Genomic DNA, 12,310 nt, shown 5'->3' with positions numbered 1-12,310 from the left:
TACTAAGGCTCCAGATAATTTTAGCTTCATGCTGTGTGCGCTGATAATTATTGAAACCACGCAAAAATAGACTCAAGCTGCAAGACTTCCCTTGCAGACCAAGTTGGAGGGCGTGAAGAGGGAATCTCTCTGCTATAACCACTAGAGTGATTTACTGCCTTAGTTACAAGGATGTGATGTCTACATCATCTAAACTAGAAAGGTAGGGAGCAGATGGTGGACATAGAGGTCGCTCCTCTGTATTTAGGTAAAAGGATTTCCGCGAAAAACAAATACATCTTATTAAGAATAAAGACATTTCTCATATCTTTTCAAACTCATAGCAGTTCATGGTCAGCTGGGATTACAATCTAGACATAGAATATGTACTAGCAGAGGGGACATGCCATAGCAGTAACTTCTATGTTTTTATTTTACATGTGGAAATATTTTTTGTTGGATTATATCAATTATAAATGAGGTTGTTTGGCTCAAAATTCTGAAACAGAAAGATCTGCCTTTAAAATCAATTTATGCTGCAGTTTTGTTTTAAATCCTAGTAGACCTCTAACTTGGGTAATCAGATATTTATTCTCCTCAGTTAACATTGTAAGCCGGCTTGTGTGTATCTTGATCTTCACATGCTGGCAATGAATCCTGTTGCTATGTATTAAATAATGTTTTCAAAAAGGACAATGCAAGTTGGGAAGCATTTTAGAGCGCACAAGCAAACATGTCAGTGGTATTCCCATGTAGTTCTAAAACATATAGGTGCTAAAGACGTGGCTTTTCTTACTAATAACAAGAATATATCTGTACATCTTGCGCACGAGCGGAGCACTGACTAGAACAAACCTTACCACTGATACAGGCAATCCAGTTGCAAGATCACTTGCATGCTGGTAATACTGATGTCTCTGCAGCTACAGATTTACAGAGAATAGCTACTAGGGACCCTACCATGTATAGGGCGGACTTTCACTGTTTTCCCCCTGGCGCACCTTAAAACAGGTGCGCCAGGTGCAAACAGGGAGAGTGTACTCTATTCCATACAATGAGCTTCCCCCAGGGCAGCCACGAACTATCGCTGCCCTGGGAACTGCACATTCAGTTGCTTTAAAGCCGTTCTGTGTTTTCACAGTGCAGGTGGCACCCGCTTGCACTTTTAAACAGGATTAGAGATTCCCTTGCAGGCGGGTGCAGCAGCCGCCTGCAAGGGGATGTCCAGAGGTCCATGGGACCCCCCTTTTCCCCCTCCAGAGGGCTTCTCTCAGGGGCGCACTGACAGTGCACCACCTATTAGGTGGCACACTGTCCGTGCGCCTCCTGAGAGCTTCTTTACTCCAGTGCCCGCATCTGTAATATGGCGCCGGCGCAGAGGGATTCCCTCATTTGCATGGGGCGAGGGAACACCCACCTGAAGATAGCACTGGGGCTTTATGCGCGCCAGAGCTATTGGTATTCTAGATGGGAAACCCGTCTGTAATATCAAAGTGCCTTTGGGGCACGCTAAACAGGCACAAATGCCTGTTGCTCCCCTGTGGCACTTTATGTAATACGGCCCTAGATTTAGTAGAACATTGTGATGCCCCCATTGCCACTAGCTTTGTTTTAAACTCAGGCTACATTTTGTCCTCAGGTCCAGCATTGCCTAAACGTATCACACAGGAAATTGAGCACCTTGAAAGCTATGTTGCTACTGTTGGGAAATAATGATTCTTGGTTCTGTCGCGACTCCAAAGAATTGAAATGTTTTAAGAAATTTTCTTCAAATCCATCTTTAATAGTATTATTTTATAGCCAACGTTTTTTGAACACAAGGTAGTAAAATTCATAGTATGGAAATATTTTTTAAATAAAATCTTGAGGAGAGGGCAAGCCCTGTGTAGTGAATGAAATGATGAATGGTCAAGTAGTTTCTTGAAGCTCTTTATTTGAAGTAAGATGAACAGGAGGAAACCCCACCAGGAACAGGATGGTCACTGCTCAGCCCTCTCTCATCAACTGTCATTCCACATCCACACCAGGCACACTAACATTCTACTCACTCTGTCATCCAGCATTCAACATTCCACACAGACATCACATTCATACTGGCTGAGCAGCAGGCAAGGAGATAACACAAGGCACAACACCCTGCAAATGAGAACCAGACTTTTTCACAAATCTTACTTGATGCAACATGTGGCTAGTATTGAACATTTTCCAGGTCTGATTTTATTTCTCAATCAAATGCAGAATGTTAAAATATCACCAGTAAATCACAAAATGGAGTGTAGCATCTAGTTCTGGGGGTGAACATTGTTGATTTAAAACTAGTCATATTTTCGCAAAGGGAATGGATATCAACATTGATATAAGCAAGTCAAGTCACTTCAAAATATAGCTGGACATTTTCAGCCAGTGTATATCGTTTTTGGCACTTACATTTTCGTCAAAGTCGTATTCATACTCTCCAAAAACATATTCCGATCGCAACTGATCGGAATCTCCGAGTTTATATCCACCACCGGAAAATGACTAAAACAAATGAAAGTGCAAAATTATTAAACAATCTTAATATCCAGGCATAGATTCTTTTTAACAAATATTTGCTGTTACGATTTTAGTATAATCCATATTTATAAGAGTGGCAGGGTATAGCTCACACAAAGCCACATTACTGGATCTTTTGCTAATAAATATGGCAGTTCCCCAAACTCTTTTAGCATTTGACAAAATGAATATTAAGATGTTCACATTCTAAATTTGGACAATGAACTTCAAGGTGAAAAGCTGAACGACAAACGCATCATCTTATTGGATTGCCTCCGTTCCAACACATGAATTCATGAAATGAAACGCAACATACAGTGCTCACGTAAAAAAGGAGATGCATGTCCATATATCACTTCCTAAATAACCATTGGTGACCCCAAGGCTACCCACCGGGATTCCTCAAAAGCGATATGGTCCCACAGACATAACTTCCCTTTTACGAATCAGTTATTACCCTTACTCAGGTCTTGGTAATATACTGAGATGCTAACCATTTACCTTAATTATTTGTGTAAAAATAATGAAGGTAACTAATAAATACAAACCAAAGGCAAAATAATCTAGAACATTAATGATGTCTCTGTAAACTACTGTGGTATGCAGAGGGACTGTTCCAAACCACTATGTAGTTCTGTTCTATACAATTACGTGTATTATTATATAACTCTTTAGTATCGGTCTTCTCAATCTTTCCACTCCCATAACCACCCAGAAAAGCACTCACAAACGCATTCACATGCCCATACAGCCACTCATACAAGTCACCGACCCATACAGCCACTCACACACCTACACCTGCTCACAGACCCGTACAACCACTCACACACCCTCTCATTGACCTATACAGCCACACACTCACTCACTCTCAAAGGGTATAGGTTACAGTTAGAATATACAAATTTAAAACCTTTGAAATTCACCCACAAAAAAAGTTACAGGGACGTTGTTGTTTGGAAATAACATTGAAAAAATGTAGAAATCCAGTAAAAAACAATTAAGGTTACAGGGGCTTTATAGTTAGCAAATAACATTAAAAAAACTTAGAAATTCACTGAAACAGACAAAGATTACAGGGACGTTACAATAAGGAAATAGAATTTAAAAACCCTTAGAAATACACTGATAAAAACAAAGGTTACAAGGTCTTTATACAGATTTCACTCATAAAAAACAAGTGAAATTCACCAGTTAGAGTTACCTGAGCTAACTACAACCTTAGCCCCCGCAATGCACTGCTTATGACCCCACATATTACATCACTCATGACATGATCAGAGACACCACTGACGACATCTCAAATGGCATCACTGATTTTTGGGTGAATCTTTTTATTAAGTTTTATACATTCTGTGAACAACATTTTCAACGAATAAAATCACGATAATAGTCTTGTTTACAGCCCTCAAATGACATCACTAATGAACACATATATCCCAAGGTACCACAAAAATTAAATTAGTATACTTTGTGTACTACTAATAAGTGATACTATTTCTATGGTATATTATGTTAGTTGCTGTGTGAATGTGTGTATCCGTGTATGAGTGGGTGTGTGAGTTGGTGGGAGCTGTCAAAGGTAGCAGGAGCCAGCCCTGGGGGGTGGAGGTCCCCAGAGCATTTAGTGGCTCCAGGAGGGGGGCCACGTGCCCCCCCTCCTTTCATTTTCAGGGGCCTACCCAGGGGAGATGGTGGTCCCTGGGGCTAAAAAGGCCTGAGAGGAGGGCTATGTAGACCCCTTCTTCTTAAAAAAAAATGTTTTTGAAAAAAAGGAAATCACTGGGGAGGTGATGGTCCAGAGAGCAGTACATGGCCCAGGAGGGGCCCACATGGTCCCACTTTCTCTATCATATCATGGCCCTGGGGTGATGGTAGTCCCCGGGGCCCTTTCAGGCAATGGAGGTGGGGGCCCGCGCTGCCCCTCCTGGTTGTGGTCCCTGGGGCTCTTAGAGCCTCAGAACGAGGGCCACACGGCCTTCCTCAAGTGGTTTTCTTAATCGGTCTGCCCCGGTAAGGTGGTGGTTCCTGGGGCCATGCTTGGCCATGGGGAGGGGGACCTCATGCGACCCCCTCCCGTTTCTTATCATATAATAAAGCCCCCAGGACCTGGCCCACCTAGGGGCAAATCTTCAAACAAGCATGGAAGAATACCCTTTTATTGCTGCAAATTTGCAAACATTCGCGATTTCTCTGCAAATATTTGTGTACATTTTTTGCAATATTTTGGTTTGCCCTGGCGAGGCCCTTGGGGGACCCCAGAGCTAGGGGGTCAGGTTATTCCTACACTGACCCCCTTTTCTCATTTCTTTTTTTTGGGGGGGGGGGGGGACTTGGCTGATGTGGAGTCCCAAAATGGTTGTCAACACTTCCTGGTTAAAGTGTTGGTAGCTATTCAGATTTCTGCACAAGATCATCATTATTCGCAAAGGCTTCGCACCCTAGGTATACAAATTTGGATTTCCTTTAATATCTTGAAAACTAGTGAACAAATTTACTCCAAATAACACATGGCGTGCTTTCTGGACCATGAGCTGCCTTTCTGCCACATTTGGTGTAATTCCGTTCACAGGTTCGGGTGTAGTTGTGTCAAAAATCCCTATGGGAATTAACATGGGAAACAGACTGTTTTTCTCAAACCCCGCTTGACACATCACCCCAACACTTTTCATGCACACTAAGAATCATGTTTGAATCATTCAGCATTCCGTCCATCATTTGTTGCATGTACACTTTTCGCCCTAAGTGGGATGGGTATCGCCAGACGTGGGTCCCTTGCGCACTGTGCCACTGGATTGAAGCTAGCCTGGCTGATGAAGGGTGACATACCCTGAAACCGGTCCCAGGATGCTTGTTTCCCGTCGAGGGAGGACCTGGCTTGGCAATTCGGTACCATGAGGCACATGGTCAAGATTGATTTGCATATGGCTAGTTCCAAAATGGGGTGGCATAGTGGGCAAAAGAACAATGGATTTAACCCAGAAGTCTTGACTGGGGACGAATGTTTGAATTATTCAGCATTCCGTCCATCATTTGTTGCATTTACACAATAAGAATAACCAGCACACTTTTTGGGGAAAATGTTGTTAAGATTCGCCAAAACACCTCCAAAGATAGAACCATGTAAAAAAACAAACGCTTTTCATATAGAAACTAGGTCCTACCTAAAACTAAAGATCTGATACACAAAGAGAGGGACGAGGAGCTTAGGAAAAAGAGGTCCAGTACCTGTGCTCCCAAGGCAGTACGTCAAAATCACTAAAGAGTAACTATTCCTATGAGTAAGTGCTAGACCAACCGGCAGCGGAGAGTGAGTGAACAAGGAAAGAGTAGTTGGTATTCACCTGTCTTAATAAATGAGTGAAGGTTGGATGCAAGGGAAATCCTCAAATTTGAAGAGTAGCCCTCACACACCCGTTAAGGTGTCATGCTTCATTATTGGGCGTTTTGCTTCTCGAGGGGGTGGCGCTACAGTGCCCCACGGGCCCCGCGAGAGGGCTCTTTGGCAGAGATCTTTTACAAGGAACGCCGAAGTGGTGAGTGGGGGCATGTGGGGAGTGTGCAAGTGAATTAAAAATAACGTAACAGTACCCTGGGTAGTTTTTATTCTTGGGTCTGTTCAGTATAATAGTATAATTAAAATAAGAAAAAAAGGAACTCATGTACCCTTGCTCTAGTAATAACCTACTGGCGACTGCCAATAGGCAAATCCATAGATATATATATATATATCTATAATACCAACAGTCCTGAACCACAGCATATATCCAGTAGTCAAATCAGGTACAGACCACAGAAGCGCAATGTTTTAAATTCTCGGTGCTTTATTTCCCCGAAAATCAGCATATATATATATATATATAAATATATAAAAGGTTCCGTGAGAGAGGGTACCCAGATTGGGTTTTATCGAAAGCCGTCAGCAAAATGAGTAGAAAATCAAGGGAGAGCACTCTTGAGCCAAAAAACCCTATGATAGAAACAGCATCGGTTACCAGAGTTATCACGACCTTTAATGAGGATTCTAGGAAAGTGAGCAAAGTGTTGGCTGATAATTGGAACTTACTTAAAGTTGATAACATTGTAGGTTCCAAAATCGGTGACCGACCTTCTGTTACCTATAAGAGAGGAAAAAGTTTGAGGGATATCCTAGTGAACGGAGATATCAGCCCTAGAGGCAGTGCCAGTACCCATAACCTGAAAGGTTTTTACCCATGTGGTCATTGTCGTGCATGTAGATTGAGCACCATGGTTAAAGAGGTAGAAATACCGGGAGCAAGCAGAAATTACAATATAAACCAATTCCTAACATGTAGCAGCAATTATGTTGTATATGTTCTCGAATGTCCGTGTAAATTAAAATATGTGGGCAGCACTATGTGTATGGCAAAGAAGCGGGTACAAGAACGCCTCCGTGCCATCACAAACATCGATGCAAATTATCCCATAGCACGCCATTTCCAAATTCACCATTAGTCCAATAATGCCTTGCTTAAATATTTTGCATTAGAACAAGTGAATATAAGCAGAAGAGGGGGCAATAGACTCGTAGCCCTGAGAAAAAGAGAATCCAAATGGATAATGAAGCTTGAGACTATATCCCCTGGGGGGCACAATTTGGAGGAGGAACTAGCTACCCACCTCCATGAGATTTAGGAGGTAGTGATGTAATCGGGACATATGCTGTTACAATGTTTGCTGTAAATGTATATACAATGTGTGAGTCTGTAGGATGCAAGATTTTGTATAATGGTTTTTAAACTTTTCGTTTTTAACTTCTTTCCTTTCTTTCGGTTTATGTTGTGCAGGAAGAACAGGAAGGGACTTTTCTTCACTTTCACTTGTATAAGACGCACGGTTCATCTCTACTACCACTCCCTCCATTCTTCTTTATTCTTTATAAGATTCAACTTTCAAAGGGTACAAGCTAAGAAAAGATAATGAGTACAGGTTGTATCGTATAGGAAGACTGCTTTTGAGGCAGTCATGTGTATCATTATTAGTTATATTTTCAACCACTTTTTCTTGCACTTTTTTGTAACTCGGGGTCTCTCTTTTACACAACAATATCTGTGGGTTAAAGGCCAACTATCTATGACATAAGGAGGACTGTACTTGATGAACTGTATAGTAAAGAGGGCACTAGTGCGAGATCATGAGTGCGCACATCTATGGCACTAGTCCGAGTTGAATGTGAGTAGCAGAACCCAGTATGGGATATCTGCGTGTCCCAATACTTTTGGCTAAATGATAACGTACTGTTTTGTTTTCTTTCAAAATATACATGCATTACAGTGATTGCAGTGGGTCTCAGTATATTCCATTTAATTGGGAAAGGATGGATTAAATTGAGCCGATATTTTGGTTCGGTTTTTATTACTGAATAAGGCACAGAGAGACTATAAACCGGTGCAAAAGGCAGCCTTAATAAATGTTTATCGGGATTAACAGCTCAATGATACATTAGGTTTACTGAACACAATGTGTATCATGCAGAATGTGGAAAGACATTTTTGGTTGCTGCTTATACAAAAAAGTATTTGTTTAACAATGAGCACGCAAGCAACATTTAAGCGTGCCCTCCATTGAAAGATGGCGCCTCCGTTTACAGATACATTGGAATGGTATTTTGGACCTCGTTTATGTTTACACTTGTATGTTAAAACTTTATTTATGCACGCTTGTGTTTCAAGAAAAGTATAGTGTGACCAAGACATCGGCGGGTGTTGAAACGCGTAGCGGTAATCTGGAATAAATTGCTGATTACTTTACCTTCTCTGAGTGCGCATTGACATTCATTTGTGTTTGGTTAAAATCCTTACCGGCGTTGGGGCTCTGCCGGTTGTTTGCGCCACCTGACATTGGGAGTGAATCAAGAAGGACCCTGTTCTGTTCGAAATATATATATATATATATATATATATAGAGAGAGAGAGAGCGAGAGATATATATATAGATATATATACATATAGATATATATACATATAGATAGATATAGATATAGAGATATAGATATATATATACACACAAACAAAGGTTACAGGTATGTTATAGTTAGGCTGACATTTCACTCATACAAATCCAGAGAAATTCAGCAGTTTTAGTTAGCTGAGCATTTGAGATCATAAGCAGTGCATTGCAGGGGAATAAGTTATAGGTATCTTAGGTAACTATACCTGGTGAATTTCAATCGTTTTGTACGAGTGAAATTTGAGCCCGAGTCCCTGTAACCTTTGGGGGTTTTTTCCAGTGAATTTCTATGTTTTTTTAACTAATACTCGTGTTTGCAGGGTGGTGGAGAAAGGTGGCAGGGTCTCTGACCAGCACCCAGCTATCGCGCTATGTGGGGCTTACTGGCCAAAACGGGCGGGGTTCTTGGCCACCAAGGACCCACAGCATCCAAAAGTACTTTATCTCCCAACTAGTAGTGCGCCAGAAGATGTGTTTGCAGAGTGGTGGAGAAAGTGGGCATGACCTTGGAAGACCTCTCAGCAATCTTGCTGTGTGGGACTTATTGAAGGTAACAGGAAAGGTAGTTGGCCCCCCCAAGGTCCCACAGGAACCAAGGAGACTTCACCCCTCAACTAATAGCACAGCAGGAGGCACGTTTGAAGATTGGTGGAGAAGGAAGCAGGGCATCGGGGGAGTTCTCTTGGCGGTCATTTTTATCTTTTAATTAACTTTTATGAAGGGAGGGGGCTGCATGGCCCCTTTCCCTCAGACAATTCTGGCCCCAGGGATCCAATCTCCCAGGCCAGGCCTTTTGAATGGCGGAGGGGGGCCACGCAGGCCCCTTTTAGGTGTTGCAGATGGTCGTCCCTGGAGGTTCGCATTGGTGGTCACCGCGGCCTGTCAATGCTGGAGTCCAAACTGCAAATCACATATTGCAAGTCATTGCTGGCAGTTGCTCTGGCATGAAGAGTCCGGTTAAACGGAGCTTTGCATTGGCAGGTGTCAAGATTTTGGTGTGAACAGACCCATTCGCAGTCGTGAAGAGCAAAAACCTCAGGATTTCTCCTTTTCATGGGGAGAGGGCTCAACTGATTTCCACACCAATGATCCGGGACGTGAGGGGCACCTCTGGGAGATCACTCCCGCAGAGGCCAGCATGGCTCAGACACGTACAGTTGCAATTCCAGGCAGCAGGTCAGCTGGACATATGCAGGGTAGCCTCTGGAGCTTGGTATGCCCCTGTAGCTCAGAACAGGAGGTCAGTATGCTGACTCTTGGAGTCAAGTCAGCTTGACATGAAGGGTGCAGGTCCAATCTTCCTTCTCAGAAAGTGGGGTAGCAGGGCATTTAGCTCCTATTAAATGTAATAAGTTAATCCAATGTTATCATATGGGAGAGGCAGGCCATTTAGCCCTGGGGACCCCATACCCAGCACCTTTTCAAATGGGGAGGGGGGCCTGGCCAATTACTAAAGGGTAGAGGAGAGCCTTGTGCACTGCAAATGATTTTGGCCCTGGGTACCCTATCCCCAGGGGCTGGCCAATTACTAAAGGGGGCCACACACCCATCTCCCCAAGCCAATAGTGGCCCGGAGGTCCAATCCTCCAGAGCCCAGCCAATTGCTAAAGGAGGAGGGGGCCCGCCACTGGCCGCTTTCAGACTAGTGACCCCATCCCCCATGGCCTGGCCAACAAAGAGTGGGTGCCCCGGTGCCCTCCCAGGGCTCCCACCATATCCTGATTGGGGCTCCCTGCATCCAGCGAGAGCCGGCATTGGTCCCGCCTGCAGGGAGCAGCCAAAGATATTGCTCCCTGCGGGTGTGAGCAACATTCAGATCAGTTTCCCTGTCCACACCATTGCGGGTAGGGAAATAGATCTGAAGTCCGCTACCAGCTGGCAGGAGCATTTTTAAAGCTCCCTCCAGCTGGGAGCGGACTTCATGTTTGCTCTCGCTTGGCAGGAGCTTTGAAATTGTTTCCGCCAAGTGGGAGCAAACACAGGTTTCCATGCTTGTGCGGTGCGGGCATAGAAATCGCTATGTCCTTGGGTGGGCGTCCCGGGACATAGCCGGAGTGCCCCTGGATGGTGGGGTCCCATGGGTCACTAATGACTCCGGTAGGGGGGTGAAGACCGCCAGGGATGGGGGTCAATGGGACCTAAATCGGTCTAGGAAGGGGTTGCGTGCACCACCTCCCACATAATTACAAAAACAATTTCTCCGGGACATGGGCCACCAACGTGGCTAAACAAAACAAGCATGGGAGACAATACTTGCTTTTTGTTTTTTAATTTTGCGTAGATTTTCTAAGAAGTTGCGGGGAGTTTCTTTTTTAAAAGTTTTGGGCACCCGGCAGTGTCCATGTGGTGAGCCCACCACCAGGTGTAGGGGGTCAGGGTATTCCTTCTCTGCCCCCTTCTGTTTTAATAGTTTTCTTGGGACTCTGGCTGAGTCCCAAGATGGCTTCCACCCCTTCCAGGTTGAAGTGGTGGCAGCCAATCAGATCTCACCATGAGACCTGTCGGATCCGCACATCCAGTGGGCTATCTTGGAGGACTACATTAAGGACAGCTGCCAAATTACACCTAGACATAAGACCCAACTGGAATGTTTTTATACAGTGCACTGAATTTGTGTGTCATTAGTCAGCATAATGCAATGTCAATGATTAAAATGCTGGAACTAACTTTTGCGGTTTGCCTGCATTGTAGGTTCATGGGGTGTGTGAGACAAGGACCTGAAGAAGGAAGTAGGCATGTATATTACGACGTGTTGCCCAACTGCTGTTCTAGGGAGGAAAATAACAGTGCTTAGCTGACCTAAACAGCAACAATAGCAACTAAATGGCTCTCATATTTCACACCTTATCAGCTGATAAAGTTTGACAGACCTCTGCAATGCATTCCAAACAAGGCAGGCATATGATACATGCCCACATTTGTGTTAAACTTATAGAAAGTTTCAGAATTATTCGGTTCTAGGGTAGACTACAAATTCAGTGGCAAAATATCCCATATTTTCGCATGCAAGGCAAGAGAGCAAAACAAAAGACTGTTGCTATGATTTCTACAAGTAGTCATAACCTTGTTGTTATGTACTTCATGTAAGCACAATTGCAGTACAATTCTTACTTTAGTTTTACTGCTCTCTTCCTCCAATGGGACGGCTCCATGTTCCTTTGCCTCTTTGAAGAGTTCATTTACAATTTCTCCTGGATCCCTTTTCTGGGAAGCAGATTCAGGCTGCAATCCAATGTCACCTGGGCTGCCGTCTTCCAACCTTAGAACATAAGTGGTTTTAGTGATCCAACCATCTATAGGTATTTGAGAATATATAAAGGTTTCAATAGGCCCTATCCTGTGCATTCTGTTCCATTCTAAGAACCAGAAGAGAAGCTGGGACAAGGCTCAATGTTCACATAAAATTATGGCAGGCGCATCTCAACAACACTTTATCACATTTTCTGACCTTCAAAAAGTAAGAAAGCCTTATTCCTGTAAAATACCTATACATTACGCAGAAAGTAATGCACATGTGTAACTCCACACACACACCAGTGCACAAACAAAGGCCAACCAGAGATCACATTTAGATACATGTAATCAATTCTGCAACATATCCTATTAAACACATGTGGGCATGCAGCAAACATGTAGCTTAGGGATTCGGGTGGCTGACAACCACCGGGAGGTATGGCCACCAGGCATATCAGGCAGGTGATATGGTCTAGGCAGACTGCAGCAGGGTATTGGTGGCTAGCAGGCTTAGAATGGGGCTAGGAGGTGCCTGGCAAGACATTGTGGGTGGCCCCGTCTTTTCTGTAAGGAATGCTACCTGGTGGCTGCAAGA

General features: G+C 43.7%; 1 protein-coding gene across 3 annotated transcripts in view; it reads right to left on the bottom strand.

Annotated features, from left to right (window-relative positions):
• UBXN2B (UBX domain protein 2B) overlaps positions 1–12,310 on the bottom strand; it is a 373,909-nt gene that overhangs the window by 195,293 nt on the left and 166,306 nt on the right. For all 3 annotated transcript variants that reach the window (XM_086965774.1, XM_086965773.1, XM_086965775.1), the window contains 2 exons: positions 11,593–11,740; positions 2,407–2,499 (listed from right to left, as the gene is read on the bottom strand). In XM_086965774.1, coding sequence (XP_086821900.1) covers positions 2,407–2,499; positions 11,593–11,740 — 241 coding nt within the window. The remainder of the gene's footprint in view (positions 1–2,406; positions 2,500–11,592; positions 11,741–12,310) is intronic.

Source organism: Lissotriton vulgaris, chromosome 4_1 (genome assembly GCF_964263255.1).
Source record: "Lissotriton vulgaris chromosome 4_1, aLisVul1.2, whole genome shotgun sequence".
NCBI lineage: Eukaryota > Metazoa > Chordata > Amphibia > Caudata > Salamandridae > Lissotriton > Lissotriton vulgaris.
Note: the sequence above shows the minus strand (reverse complement) of the source record. Positions and strands in the feature narration are given on the sequence as shown.